Source organism: Capricornis sumatraensis, chromosome 14 (genome assembly GCF_032405125.1).
Source record: "Capricornis sumatraensis isolate serow.1 chromosome 14, serow.2, whole genome shotgun sequence".
In the NCBI taxonomy this organism is placed as follows: Eukaryota; Metazoa; Chordata; class Mammalia; order Artiodactyla; family Bovidae; genus Capricornis; species Capricornis sumatraensis.
The window spans coordinates 9,452,969-9,468,322 of record NC_091082.1 but is presented as its reverse complement, the minus strand read 5'-3'; the positions used below and the strand labels follow the sequence as shown (position 1 = coordinate 9,468,322).

At 48.4% G+C, this 15,354-nt stretch overlaps 1 protein-coding gene across 10 annotated transcripts in view; it reads right to left on the bottom strand.

Annotated features, from left to right (window-relative positions):
- The window catches only part of PPFIA4 (PTPRF interacting protein alpha 4), a 35,711-nt gene that overhangs the window by 7,022 nt on the left and 13,335 nt on the right, over positions 1-15,354 (bottom strand). For 8 of the 10 annotated variants that reach the window (XM_068986354.1, XM_068986358.1, XM_068986356.1 and 5 more), the window contains 12 exons: positions 14,148-14,356; positions 12,468-12,708; positions 11,983-12,018; positions 11,630-11,763; positions 11,163-11,329; positions 9,290-9,386; positions 8,711-8,792; positions 7,975-8,175; positions 7,241-7,303; positions 6,630-6,656; positions 4,699-4,874; positions 346-443 (listed from right to left, as the gene is read on the bottom strand). In XM_068986354.1, the coding sequence (XP_068842455.1) occupies positions 346-443; positions 4,699-4,874; positions 6,630-6,656; positions 7,241-7,303; positions 7,975-8,175; positions 8,711-8,792; positions 9,290-9,386; positions 11,163-11,329; positions 11,630-11,763; positions 11,983-12,018; positions 12,468-12,708; positions 14,148-14,356 (1,531 nt within the window). The remainder of the gene's footprint in view (positions 1-345; positions 444-4,698; positions 4,875-6,629; positions 6,657-7,240; positions 7,304-7,974; positions 8,176-8,710; positions 8,793-9,289; positions 9,387-11,162; positions 11,330-11,629; positions 11,764-11,982; positions 12,019-12,467; positions 12,709-14,147; positions 14,357-15,354) is intronic. The other 2 variants (XM_068986355.1, XM_068986362.1) reach the window with 1 other exon arrangement.

The following is a 15,354-nucleotide window of genomic DNA, read 5'->3' as shown; positions in this document are numbered from 1 at the left end:
ACCTTCAAGGTCTCTCCTAAGACTTGCCTTTCTTTCTGGTCAAACCCCACCCACAGCACCAAGTTTTCTGAGCACTTTCTCACATCCTTGCATTTGTCTGGTTGGTGGTCCTGTCTTGTGTGTGGGGCGGGGGCTGTTTCTTCTCCAACAGATGGCAGCATCCTCTGGGCAGAGCCTGTGCCTCCCTACAGACTCTGCCTTCTCCCTCAGATTTGGATCTCCGCTGTGGCACAGGATGCCTCTCCTGTCTTCCCTCAGCCAAAGGCCAGGTCCGTGCAGGCCCTCATCCCCCCAGGCTGCTTCCACAACCCTCAGAGGCGGCTCCATCGAGTCCAATAGGCTTACCCTTGATCTCATGCTGGCTTTCCTCCCGCCGCTTCTCCAGCTCCTTCCGGTCATAATTCAGCCTCTTCAGGCACATGATGCCATACTGAAGACTGGTTCTGCAGGCACACAGCCCCCCTGAGCCAGAGCCTCAGTGGGGTTGCATTTCAACCTCATCTGCCCCATATCCAGCACCAGTCACGGCACATCAAGACCTACATCCTCCAGCACAAAGAGCATCCCAGCCTGCTCCTTCTCCGCCTTCCCCGGGGCTTAGACATGATCCATTCAAGGGTTACTTCCCTCTCTCTGCCTACCCTACCCATCTTCCCTCTAAGCCAGGGTGTGGGCTTGACTGATGATGGAAACTTCTTTGAATGATAGCAACATGTCCTTCCCTCTCCAGGGTCTGAAATGACAGACCCCTACAGATACTCTTTTGTGTGCCCATTTCATTGAGTCCCTAAAACGGCCTATGGTATGACCTGCCCCTATATTGACAGCCCCGCTGTTCCTCAGACACGGCAGACATGCTTGGCCTCTGTGCCTTGGGGCATTTGCAGTGGCTGCTCCTTCTGACTGTGACATCCCTCCCCCTTAGACTGCTACATGGCTCACCCTCCTGTCTCCTTTAAGCTTTTGCTCAAATGTATTTCAAGTTGAGTAGTTGTTACCTTGTCCACCTGATTTAAAACTGCAACATCACCAGCATCACCCCCAGCCCATATTCCCAATCCACCTTACTCTGATCTAATTTTTTTCCTACCACCTTTTATCTATTAACATTCTGCATATTTATAATTCCTTGCTATGTCTCCCACTTACAATGTAACTGGAAGCTTTGTTTTGTTCACTGATGTATCTTAAATTCCTTGACACAGTCCATAAATGTAAACATCATAAATGCTAAATGGATTACATGAAATAATTTGCATAAACTATTAAAGTACTTTAAACTGTACCAGGTGCATAGCATATATTCAGTAAAAAATGACTAAGCCAGGCCAAAACCCAAAGACTGTAGAAAGGACCCCGCAGGCTATCAGTCCGAGTTCCGACCTAATGCAAGAGTCATCTCTTTAACAACCTTGTGAGTATTATGAACACCTGTGCCTGAACACTTCTGGTGACAGGGAACTCACTACCTCTCAATGCAGCTCATTCCACCTTGAGCAGCTTTCCTTGTAGTGTTCTTTAAACTTGAACACTACTCTGTCATTCAGCCTCTCTGGATTTTATCATCTATAAAGTGGAGGAATAGAATAGAAGGTCTCTCCCAACTTCAACTACTTTTGACTATAGAGGTCATTGCTTTGTGAGATTAAATTATGCTGGATTGCTCCCTACTTTTCTTACCTCAGTTCTATCCAGGTAGCCCATATGCCTAGAAAAAAATCCCTTATAGCTCAGAGACACCATTTCTAGGAACTGTTTTCTGGCTCACGACCTTTAAGCCTTTTGGTCCCCTAGAAGGAGGGCAGATGGACACAGACCTAACTGGAAATGCCTCTGTCTAACTGCAATCTTCCTAAAATTTCAATACAGTTCCTATGACTTTCAAAAAGCTGTTGTATGGTACAGCAGAAATATAAAGCCCTTAACATCAGATCAGTCTGGGTCTGAATGCCAGCTGTGCCACTCTCCAGCTGAGTGGCACTTGGCATATGTGAAACGGGGGTAGTGCCTTTCCTGCAGAATCACCGTGAGCATTAAAAGTGATCCTGTATGATACGGTTTAGCCCAGCCCCTGAAATATAAGAGGCACTCAGTAATGGTACCACTCTTAGGAGCACATTGCTGATTATTGTGTGTGTTTGTTCTCATATCAAAATCGGAGACTCTCACGGAAACCTGCTCAATAGAATACTATGGTCTAAGGAAAAGCACTCTCAGTGAGGTGTCGAGAAAGAATGTTGGCCCCATTCTGCAGCCACTTGACTTGAGGCCTGGTGACACTCTGTCTCTATTGGACTTGTTTTCTCCATCTGTGAAAGAAGTTTTTAAATATCCCTTCCTCATTGTTAAAAAATTATAACTTAAAAAACATTTTTTAAAGATGAGAATATGCTTATGAACTACTAAGTGGAATGAAAGCAGCCACAGACATAATTGAGGTAATAAGGAATGCAGAAATGCTTCATTAACTCGGAAGTACTGACGATTTGGGGCTGCATCTGGAACCATGAGTATAGGCTGAGTCTCTCTCCTGGGACCTGGGCAAAGGGTCAGAGGAAGGCTTCCATAATGCTGGGCAGGGCTGGCCTACCAGATCCTGAAGCAGCCGAGGCACATCTCAGCTTGGTGGGCAATGGCCCTTCTCTCCCCAGCCCCATCAATCACTCAGCGAGGACAGGTGCAGCTAGGTCTGGCAGCCTCCCAGACTGACAGAGACAAAAGAGTGCCTTTCAGCCCTAGCGGTGGCGGGGAGGGCAGACACAGCTAAGGGTTCCAGCACAGGAGGCTCTCCGGCATGGTGGCGCGGTTTGCATGGGGAAACTTGCATTCTGATGGAATCCCTGAGTGACCTTGGGCTGCTACTCCTTCCTAGCCCTCAGTTTCCTCACCCATAAAAATATGGAGGCTAACTAATCTCTTCCAAATATAATTTGTTCTTTATGAGTTGGAGAGACCAAGGGACACCTGCAGACTCCAAATAGAACTTTGAAAAGCCACACACTCTCAGCTGTAACCTTTGACACATTAACCACTCAAGGCAAAAGACCTGGCTCAGATAGTTGGTATGATGTGAAGCTGAATGTTAAAAAGGACTTCCTAAAAACTATAAACTCCTGGAACTATTACCACCCACTTTACTCTCCCACCCAAATGCCAGCTGGGGTCAAGCATATATTTCAAATGAGTGAAGCAGGCTGGAGGGGCTGGGAGGACCTGGGGAATACTTATGTTTTAGGAGGGCTGCCTCCCTAGCTCTAGCTGGTTGTTTCCATGATCCTGTTTTTCAAGAGAAGCCAGACATCCAGAATTCTGTGTAATATTTCCTAATGTTTAAATGTTGGCAACTAAAGTCATAATTTTAAAAACACAATGTAGGCCAAACAAAATGCATTAGTGAGGCAAATTCTTCTCTCAGGCTACCAATTGGTGACCTCCATTGCAGACATTTTTGCACAGAAGATCTGCCAACAAAGAGAAGGACACTGGATAACTTCCTGTACAAAAAGGATGTATATTTAAAGCTGAGAGGCTCAGATCTAGGATGTTAGCAGAGCAAGAATCCAGATAGAACTTTCTTCTGATCTTGTAAGGAACTAGGCACCTAAAATAGATGCTGGGTTCAGTATGAGTCTTATCTGGATACATGTAGGGATTCAGCAAGCCCAGTGACAAGAAATAAAATTCATATCTATGAGGAAATTTTTCCCAGTGAAGCTAAAAAGAAATGACTATGTCCTAAGAGTTGGAGGTGAGAGGATTGAGAGGGTAACAGGCAGGAAGGCCAGGGGTCTCCAAATGGAGGAAATAGGTTGCAAGTGTAAGACATTTTTATCTCTCTTAAGTGGCAGGAGGAAACAAACCAGCAATTTTTTTTCCCTTCTCTATACAAATTTAAAAGGAGGTTTCTCTTAAAATTCTGTGTTGCCATAATGACACCTGGTTTCACCTGAAGTTAACTATTCTCAAACCTTGAGTTAACCAATGCATTTTTCTTATGGAAATATTTGTCTTAAACTATGTTAATGTACTATACATTTATCCCAGACTGTCTTCAAGTCGGTTTCGCCTAATGGCTCAGAATGGATTTGACAAACCACTATGTTATACTCAGACATTGTTCCCCTAATCTATGTAAACGAAACTATTTGTATGGCAATCTGCCCTTCTACAAGATTCAAGTCAATCGTTTTATGGCCCGGGATGAATAATCTGGTGCCAAGATTATCCCAAAATGCATCTTATGGATGAGGGGCCTGGTGCCATTCTGAGTTTTAAGACATTCCTTTCTTTCATTGACAGACTGCTAGTGACTATATAAAATCCACCTGAAGACTAGCAGGGGGGTACTCTTTCTGCCCCCTTCTGATGCCTATGTCAGAAGCTTTCTCTATCTCCGTTATACTTTAATAAAACTTTATTACACAGAAACTCTGAGCGATCAAGCCTCGTCTCTGGCCCCGGATTGAATTCTTCTCCTCTGGAGGCCAAGAATCCTGGTGTCTTTTCATTCAGCAACAAACAACCTTTCAGGACTAAACCCTCAAACTGCAGTGGAGACAAAGATTTTACTTTCCCTAAATGGAGATCTGTCACTATCCCAAACTGGTAAAGAAAAAGCACCTCTATTCCTGGAGACAGACCCCCAGAACTGGGGGAGACCTGTGCTGGGAGGCGGCCGTGGGCTCCAGCCTGGCTCACCGGTGGGAGCTGTCCACCATCTTCAGGTGGACCCGCAGGTCCTTCTTGGTGAGGTGATCCAGCATGCGAGCATCCACGAGGCACTCCATGAAGTAGCTGCGGTACTGGGGGAGCCCCAGGCTGGGGAGCCACTGGTTCCCAATCCACTCGTGGTTCATATCCCCATAGACCAGGGTCTGAGGAACAAGACGGAGGAGGATGGGGGCAAAGGCAGCGTCAGCAGGTTGCCGCTAGCGTATTGTTGAGAGAAGCCTTACTCCGGCGTCCATGGCAATTCAATAAAATCGCAGCTTACTTTCACTGAGAGGCTGGGGAACAATGTCTGAGTATAACATACTGATTTGTCAAGTGGGAGGTGGGGATTTTTAATGGAATTTTTTAAACCCTGAAATGATGTATTTCTACTCACTTATCAATTATCAACAGTAATGAAAAGAAGCATCTATCTAGGCAGCAGATAATAGGAACTCCTTCCCATTCACTTGAAAGGCATTTGTGGTGCTGTAAGGCTGACTTGCCCTCCTGATTTCCAGTCAGCCACAAGCCTGCTGAGTCCACGGGTCAGGCTGCTTTATAGAGGACCTGCAGTGTGGCTAAGAAAGCCAGTCTTTCTTGGGAAACTGTCTTCATATGGTCCATAAGGGATTGTGTTTGACTAAAGATGTAAAAAAAACTGAAGTAAGGTGACCTGTGCCTGAATAGCCAGCGCTCTTCTCTAAGGCGTGGTGGTCTCTCCAGAAATCCTCTAGGTCCTTTGTATGCTGCCTCCCCACCCCCAACACAGCATGTGCACCACCCCCGACCCAGTCTGGTTCTGAGAGGCCTGCTCCAGTTAGTCACTGCCTCCTGTCTCGCGGCCAGGGACCTCTCTGACCATCTACCCTTAGAAAGAATTTTAACGGCAACCCTCTATCACTCTTTTTACCTAATCTGCTTTTTTTTAGAACTGAAAATTTTATCTTCATTATCTTTTAAAAAATAGTTCATACATATAAAATATATGCAGCATATGTTCATTGTGAAGCATAAAGATGAAGTTAACATCTCTGGATGTCATCCACTATGGCCTCCATCCCTGGGTCTTCCCCCAGCTTGTGCCCTGCTCCCTCGAGAGGAAACACCTCTCCTGAGTTTTCTATCATTCCCCTGCTTGAGAAAATGTTTTATTGGTTCTTATGGTCACTGATGCGTACTTCTTTAAATAATATAATTACATTTGCTTGGTTGAGAATTTTAATAGAAAATCTTTTGGGACTTACAGTTTTCATGTTACATGATATGTGTGTCATTTATTTCCTCTGCTGAATAGTATTTTACTGTGACAATATACTGTAACTGATCAGTCCAGTCTACTATTGCTGCTGCTGCCCAGTAAGTATAAACAGTGCTGCTCTGTGCTTCACGTTAATTCATGGCACTCATATCTATCTGACATACTGTCCATTTATTTATTTACTGTCTCTCTCTCCACTAGAATATGAACCCCAGGAAGGCTAAGTTTGCTTACTTCTGTAGAGCAAGGCCTAATACCTAGTAGCTGCTCAACAAATCCTTGCTAAGTGAATGAATGAAAGCCCTTTGCTAAGCTCACCAGGGGAACCCCCAAGAGGGTCAGGAAGAGGAGGAGGATTCATACAAATGATCTCAATACTCCTGGGAAGGCTGTCAAGCTGAGGGGAAGAGGCAGGCATGCTGGGGGCACAGCCACCCAAGGCTCCTCACCTGCCATGGTAAAAACCAGAGGTAACGAAAGGGGGCTGAGGAAGGAAGGAGGCAGGGCTTCAGCAGAGGAGAAAACCTGTGCCCAGGGCTATTCGTGTGAAGAGGGACCTAAAAGACCAGGGCTCAGAGTCCTCCAGGACCAAACCTGCTGGGAGAACACCACCCCAAACTGCTGCGAGTTGGTTCTGAACAAGGGGACAGGGTCTTACCTGAGCCCAGCTGCCCTCCTCACTGTCCTGGGAACAAGTGCAGCATGTCGGGGGAAAGAGGCAAAGTCAAGAAACCTGGCAGCCTCCACCCAAGGCCCCATCAGGAAGAAAGAGCAGACACCCCAGCAGCGGGATGGGTGACTAGGGAAAACTTGCTAGGATGGTTTCAGCACAGAAGGCTGGTGCACATGCCTGCGTTTGCAGTGAAAGGGGATCAAATGTGTGTGTGGCAGCATCATAGCCAGCCAAGTTCCCAGGTCCTCATCACCTTCCCTGTTCTTTCCCCAAGGATCCAGCGCAAGGGCAAAGACTGGCTTCATGTCTGTAGCCGGGCAAGATTTTCCCAAGTCCTCCTCTTCTTTGCAGTACATCAGGAGCCTAGCGTGAGCCTGTGAGCCCCCTGGGGTGCACCCCCACCCCCACCAACTGTTTCCATTCTCACTTCTTTCCCACCAACCTACCACTCTGAGAGCAGAACTCCATCAAACAGCAGGGATCCCAATCTTATACTGTATCAGCTGCAACCCCCTTTGACTTCCTATAACCTTCCCCTCATCCTCATGCAAGTCATCAGTCCTAACCCCAGACCCAGGACCCAGGGCCTGACTCACTGTTTTAGTGGATGCTGCCAGAGTTTCCATCTCTTCGTGGGTGACCCAGACATTCCCAGAAGACTGCAGGCAGAGAAGAAACCTAGCTGGTCCTGTGTGGGGGTGCCTAGGCTCCCTATCAGGCTGAGAGCCTCAAGGACAAGGACAGAGCTGCCTTCCCCAAGTCCTATCACAGGCCCAGCCCAGAATTCTGCACTCTAGCTCTGAGCAGCTCTCTTTTATTACCATGTCTGCACTGCTTAGCACAGTGTCTGGCACACAGAAGTACTCACCAAATGTTTTCTGAATGAATATGAATAAATGGTGTGAATCTGGTATAAGGACTAACCCAATCACAGAGATGGACTACAGTGAAAGATTTTCTCTGGGCCTCTATGGAGAGGTTTACATTCTTCTGGAGAGGTTGGAGGGCCAGAATTTACAAATACCCTATTCCCTCTGCTTCCCACAAAGGCCCTGTTTGCAAACTCTGCCCAAAGATTTGGAATTCCTGGCAGAGGAAGAATTGGGGAGATGGAGCTCATGGGCGGTATGTGGGAGGCAGGGAATTACACCTGCTGAGATCCTGCTGAATCAGTGTTACCACCTCTTGGAGGCCAGGTGGGACCCTTTGTGGGGACAGGAAGTAAGGGGCAGGACTCAATGCTACCATCTTCCCAATGACCCATGGGAAACTTTGCAGACACTATTCTGGGGCTTTTGAAAATATTCTAGGTGAAGGAGAGGCCACTCACAGTCCTGGAGGTGGGCGGGGCAGAGGGGCTGGTCAGCGACACCATCTCCTGGATGGCCAGCCGGAGCTTGAGCCGGTGCAGGGCATTGCTGATGCCAATTTCTCGCTGGATCTCTGTGTCCGATAGGGCTGACATGATGGCGCCACTCTTGACGTTGGCCCGGCAGGCTGCCACATACCAAGCAGGCATCCCCACCCAGAGCTGCAGATACGAGGCACAGAGGGTAATTTCAGCCCCTTCCTCAAGATCTGGGCTTCACTCAATACTGAGAGGCAATGGTCAGGCCTCATCCATGGTCCCAGAGCAGAGGAATTTAGACATGTGGAAATGACCATCACCAAATGCTTTTTCTCATTTAACAGGAAACTCGGAGGCCTGGGAAGGTGAAGGGATTTTACCAACACTGCATGGGTGATCAGCTCCTGGGGATAGCTATAGGAAAAGTGAAACCACCTGTGAAAGTCTTAAGGCTCAGTGATGATTAATTCCCAGACTTAGCCACACGAGAGACATCAGAATATAACATCCACTATGTCCTCCAAAGTAACAGGTGTGCATGTTTGGGGAAAGGGGGTGTTGGCTAAGTGCTAGATATGGCACTGTGCACTTCGCAGGGGAAAAACATGCTGGGAAAATTTTAGAAATACCACCCCTTTTCCATAAGGAGTCCTGTCCTTTCTTACGCACCCTTCCCACCAGACCTGAGTAGACTTGGACGCCCTTTGCCCAGGTTTACCTCTAGCCAGGAGACCACAGTAGGGCTGTCCCACTGGGCAAAGGACATTCCTTTTCTCCGGGCATCTTCAAGCAGCTGGTGTCTTTCGGGAAGAACAACAATAGATTCACTAGTCCTTTTTTCTTTGTCAACCATGCTTACTCTCAGGGACCATGGGCTCTGCCAAGACGTGGACTCCCACTACCCCAGCTCCTCACCACAGGACTGCCACCTTTGTGCTATGCCTGAAACAGTGTAACACGAAGCCATGAGGAGCAACACCTCTCCATTCCCAGAGGTGAGGGCTTTCAGGTTGTTTGCACATGGCCTGAAACACAGACATTTTAAGTTTGCTCTGTCAGAGATCCCAGGTGCTGGGTCATAGCACACTTGTCTCCTTCTCCCAAAGCACCCGTCTCCTTCTTGCTCAGGTCATCCTAAGAACAATCTCCCAGCCCCCACTTAGAGCAGGCCAACTCAGTTCAGAAAGGGCCTTGCTGGGCTCTGACTGCCTGAGCTCAGCCCCATGGCAGTCCTGGGGGACCAAAGTGAGTGAAGGGCTGGATCCCACCTTGGCAGAGCCTAGCCTGTGCTTCTTACTTCTTCTTCAGCCTCCGGTCCTTTTCTGCCTGGGTTCCCAGCTTGGCAGGCACCATGGGCTCCTGCAGACCGAGCTCAGAATCTGTTAGTAGTACAACTAGAATGGAAGAGAGGGCATATCAGCTAGGTCCTCTGCTTCTCCTCCCAAGGCCTGGGTCAGGACTGGAGAGCAGACCAGCAGGACGCGCCTCAGCATAGGAGAGCCTGTGGGCCTGAGGGGACCACCCATTCTTCCTGGAGCCTCCACACAACATCCCTACAACCCGGCGGTCCCACAGTGGCATCAAGTGGGTCACCCCGAGCCCAAAGAGCCTTCCCCTGGGGGCCTCAGCTCTCTACGTGTTTTCCAGCCAGAGGGCTAGAAGTTGTTCCACCCTAACAGCAGCAGAATCCTAGCAGAACTTGTGCCTCCTCCAGACCAAGCTGCGAAGGAAACTCGGAGAGCCAGAGTGGGCTTTGGGCTCAGCCAGGATTAGCGTGGCCTGGGCTGGGGTGGGGAAACAGGCATGCTCGGACAGGTGTGTCTGGGCCCCTTTCTCAGGGCCACTCACTTGCACAAATCACAAAACGGAACATGCACGGCTCTGTTGTCTTAAGGATCTCCTGAACTGATGCCAGAGTTCATGGCAGGGGCAGCACTGTAGAATTCATTTCAGTCCCAGTCACTGCTCACAAGTATACAGGGGGCAGAGGGTAATCCAGAACTCAATCTGCAATGCTGTCTTAGGTTTAGGTGCCAACATAGTGTGGGGAACGTAGGAAAGCATAAGGCTTCAACACAAGATGCCTCTTGCACTGCCAGAGCTTCTCAGCCCTGGCCCCTCCCATCTGTGGCTGGCTCCATAATGTACTTTACAAGGCCTTTATGAGCTAGCCCCAGTCCAGGATCTAAACCCACCTCTTCCGTTTCTCCCACACCCTTCCCTCCCCACTGTGAAAAGATTCAACTATGTACAAAACTCTCATGCCCACCCTCCCCCTCTCACACACAAATGCTTCTTTTTGGCTAATTCCCACTTAGCCTTCAAGCTTCTGCCCAGGTGTTGCCCAGCAGAGAAAGTCACTCTCATCACTCCCACTGCTTCATAACTGACCTCTGAATTCCAGAAGCATATTGCTATCTTCATATTGTTTTGGAATCATCTTTTTCTTTTTCATTAGAAACTGAACTCCCTGAAGGAATGACTACTGCTCCATGAAGCCTTGCTTGCTACAGTGGTTAATGAATGTCTGTTGAGCAAATAACTGGACAGATGAGGGCAACAAAAGGAGGAAGGGAGGGAAAGGAAGAAGGAAAGAAGAAACAGGGGAAGGGACAGGAAGACAGCTAACATTTACGGTGCACCTAGCACATGCCAAGCACACACTGGAACTTTATCTTATCACAGAGGTTAATAATGCTACCCTTGCCCAAGGACTTACTTGACTACAGTGTCTACCAAGTTATGATTAGGCATTAGGATATTTTGAGTCTTGGAGGCAAGATATACTAGGAATTAACAAGTGACTCTCCTAGGAGAAAAAAAAGCCCAAGAAATTTCTCCTGAAGGTCCTGAGCACAGCACACTAGAAAACCTCCAAACTGGAAGAAACCTCAGAGGTCCAAGCTCACACTTGATACAGGAAGCCCTTCTACAGTATACCAAATAAACAGCCATTCATCTGATGCCTGACACTTCTCGTGGCAGGAACTACCACCTCATGAAGCAGCCCTTCCAGCTGTGAAACAGCTCCGACAGAAAACTGCTTCTCTGGAGCGGAGTCTCGGTGTCTGTGGCTTCTGCCCGCTGGTCCCTGGCAGAGAAGGCTGGATCCAAGGACACCCTCCTGCTTCTCCCCTACTCACACCCATTTACTAGGGTTAGACAGAGACCATGGCCTGTGGGTCCATCCCGGCTTGGCTGGATCAGCCTGCCTTTCTCCTTCTTCCCAAACAGGCGGCCGATGGATGATTTGATGCCCTTGCGCTTGGCACCCTTGTGCAAGGAGTCCTGGCTGCTGTTGCTGCTGCTGGGGTTGCTGCCTGGATCCTCCAAAGCACTACAGGATGACAGCCAGGACGGGGTGGGGTGAAAAGAAATAGACTTAAATTACAGCATGAGAGATAGGAGCTAGATTTCAGGAAGAACTTACAGTAAGTGTCAGAATTGAAAGGGTAAGGGGGTATGATCAGAGCATGGGACCAAAAGAGACATGGATATGTCCTTCTCTCATGGTGTTTCAAAGAGAAGTGAGATGTTCAGACGCCTGGGACAGGTGAGATTCAGCCTGTTCAGAGGCAGAGAGGGATGAGGTAAACTTGGGGATGGAGACGCTTGAGATGGGGTCTGCTCCATTTACCTCTTGCCTTCTTCCTGGCTCAGGGCTGGGTGGCCAAGCTTTTCTAGCTGCAGTGTCCTGGGTGAGGAAGGAGGAGAAGTCTCACATTTTATGGTGGCTTTATCCTCTCGGTTCTCTTCCCAAGACACTGGTGACTGAACAGACAGTGGAGCCGTCAGGGGGTAGAGGGAGAGATCGGGGGCTTGCTGACCCAGCCCAGACAGGCGGAGGGGCGTAGACAGCAGCAGAGGGGAGGCCCTGCCGGGGCCTCTCAGAGTTCAGACTCAGACTCAAGGGCCCGTGGGGGAGAAGTTGAAAGGGAAAGGCGGGGGAAAATTAACCTGTTAGTAGCTGGGTCATCAGGCAGCACTCACCAGCAGCTTCCTCCTATGCTTTCTTAAGTCACTGGGCTGGAAGAGAGAGTGACAGGTGAGCTTGGACTCATCTTTTGGATGCTTGAACATCTACCCTAAGGGGAACCCAGTGGTCTTAGGATGAGAAGACAGAACTCAGTGCCTTATACAGGCCTGAAGGGAATATCACAGCAAAACAAACCAACAAAACACTGGCTTGAAAAAAAATAAATCAGGGCTTCCTCTGAAAGAGAGAAAGACGTGTGGGCGCTGGGTGAATTTCTTAAGCATTACCCAAGGGGAGAGGGCAAGGAAGTAACCACGTAGCTCTTTCCAAACCCAGAAGGATGTGCTGGTAACCTGGCATGCCAAGGTCTACACACATCATAAGAAGAAAATGCTGTGCCCCAGCTGAGAGTGAGCCCTGCAGTCAACTCCCCTCGGTCAAGCCTGAAGCAGGGCCTAGTGATGACAAGGTTGTTCATCAACTGCTCCGAGTCTCTCACCAAGGTCATGACCCCCATCCGGTCCAGGTCCTGGGCAGCACTGCGGGAGGTAAGCTTAGGTGTGGCACGGCCGCTGAGTGGAGGGGATGCGCTGGCCAGGGACAGGGCGGTCAGAGAGGTGGGGATGGAACCTCGTTTGTGCAGCTGGGTCAGGTCTAGGGCCTCCATGCTGCCACTAGTCACTCGAGTTTCCAGCTCCTCAGCACGGAGCTCTGTGGACTCCTTCTCTTCCTGGATCATCCTGGGAGGCAGACAAAATTGGGCCTCACTGTTAGCCCAGAGAGGACTAGCAGGAGGCACGTGTGGGCACTGCCTGAGTCACCACCCAGTGACCCAGGGTACAAGGCGATGCTCAGGTGTATCCCAGTGTTTGGGGGCATTGCAGGGACATACAAGGCCTTGTGAGCATAGCTGGTTCTATCCCACTACAGCTTAGCAATTTTCTGTCTGGTTAACTGGCCTAATGTAACAAAACTCCCTAGTTTAACAGAAGCAGTTTGCAAGGAAAGGAGGCAAGTCCGTCAGTGGAATATGAAACTTATAAAACTATAGTTTTATAAACTATATAAAACTATAAAAATATACCCAATGTCAGGAAGGTCGAAGTCAGTAGTTCTCAAACACAGAACCTTTAATTGATGCTGATCCCTGATGGAATGTTCCCTGTTCCACAGAAAAATTAGAGTAATAGCGATAATGTTATGTGTATGGGGGAGGCACTCAGAGAGAAATGTGTGCATGCACACTCATACACACACACAAATATAATGATGTCAACTATCCTTTAGAAGCAGGACCTATCTTAATTCTCAGAGCATATCTTTCCAACTTTAGGGATGTTAAAATATCCTTTCTTTCATAGAATGGTTATGATAGGAAATGGTAATTATCTTTACTATTTCATTTTGCAGAATGAAAGTTGGCAATACTATGTTAGTACCCTTCTGTGTGTATGTGTGTGTGTGTGTGTGTGTGTGTGTGTCTATGTAGTATTTTCTTTTTAGCTTGTCTGTGAAATCCAAAAGTGTGGGAACCACTGAACCAGATGACCCCTACAGCCCTGTAAAGCGTGGATGTTCTCTGCTTTGGAATTTCCTTTGCCATTTGTCACAAACATTAATAAACTCTCTATAAAAATGGAGTAAAGTGCAGATCTTGGTAACATTCCCTGCCAGTGGTTTCTGTCTGATGCTTCATTGGGGATGGACAGCATGACACAGTGCACGGAGTTTAGAAAATTTTGAATCCTGGCTCGGCCACTTAGTGCACTGCTTTGGGCAAATCATCTAATCTATCTGATTTGTTTTCTTGTCTGTAAAATGGAAGTAATGCTGTCTCCTGCAGTGACTGTGATGAGACTGACAAAAGATCTCACCCTGAGTTGGCCTCAGTATGTGGGCACTACACAAAAGTGATTGTGTTTAGCTGTAGGAGGTCAGGAACACAGCCTCCAAAGACCCGGGAGAAAAAATGAAGCCTGAGAAGTCAAGCTGAGGTCCTGCCCCTCTCCATCAGCGCTGTGCCAGAACCTTGCCTGATCCCCACACAGGGTCCCTAGATGGCACTCAAGGTGCAGCTGTAAGAGACAAGCAAACACATACAGAATCCCTCCTGCAGTGCTCAAACACGAAGGGCCGCTGTCCTTCAAGGAACCTCCCAGGCCCTCCACCCCTGCCCTACCTGATCTCCTCGTTGATAGCATCCAGCTGCTCCTGCAGCATCATGGCCAGGGTCTGGGCGTCTGAGTGGCTGCTGGGGGAGACAACGTCCATGGAGCCCAGCAGACCCCCTGGTTCATCCTCATCCACATCAGAGCTCTCACGGTCACTGTCAAAGGCAGGGGTGGCTGTCGGGACCAGCACCTCAGGCAGTGGAGATGGCTCCCAGTCCTTAGCAGAGGATAGAGAGGTGGGTAAGATGCACTGATGGCTGAGGAGCAGGACCCTCCCCACCTACAGCAGAAGCACTGACATCTCCCGGGAGGCTGTCAGAAACGCTAAATCTCAGGTACCATCCCAGACCTACTAATTCAGAATCTGCCTTTTAACAAAACTCCTGGATAACTTACTTGTATGTTAAAGTCTAAGAAACACTACCCAAACTCAAGGAGGCAGACAGCAGAATAGTTAGGAACAGATTCCAGAAATTGCCTTGCTTTGAATGCTGGCTCCACCAAGTCCCAGCTATGAAAGAGCTGTTTAATCTCTCTGTGCCTCAGTTTCTTCATCTCTAAAGTGGGAACAGTAACAGTATCTACTTCATAGTTAGCTCTGAGGATTAAATTAGGAAATGCATATAAGGCACTTAGCACAGTGTCTGGCACCAAGTAAGTATTATGTAAAGTCTGTCCATTTCTATGCATCCAAAAGGTAAAGGGAACAAGAGAAAACCAAGCAGGCCTAACTGTCTTGTGTCTCACGGACTTTCAGCACATTACAGAACCCTCTGGTGAACCCTCAGAGGAGGTAGCTTCTCAGAAATCGTCCTACGAACCTCTTTGGTAGACAAAGGCCTAGAAGTGCAAAGAGCACAGAACTGGGCTGGGAGAGTGAGATCAGGGGAAGAAAAGGGAAGAGCCCATCTCTAACCCTATCTTCTGTGTCCCAAACCCCCCAGGGGTCTTTTCTCACTCCTGCCGTCTTTAGACTGAGCTCCTGGGCAGCTGCTGTGTTGTTATAAACAGAAGGAGGACAAGAAGAGAGGGGAGAGAGAAAAAGAGGGGTTTTCCTAAGGGTGGAGATGAATCCTTCCCCATCAGCTAAGAGTTCCCTCCTTCTTTACCTCTATCTTCTAGCGCCCTAGAGCATGTGGGGAACCTGTGTTCAAGACAGAGCGTGGTTAACAATTGCGGGGCTAGGAAGGAATCAGACTTCCCCAAAAGACTGAA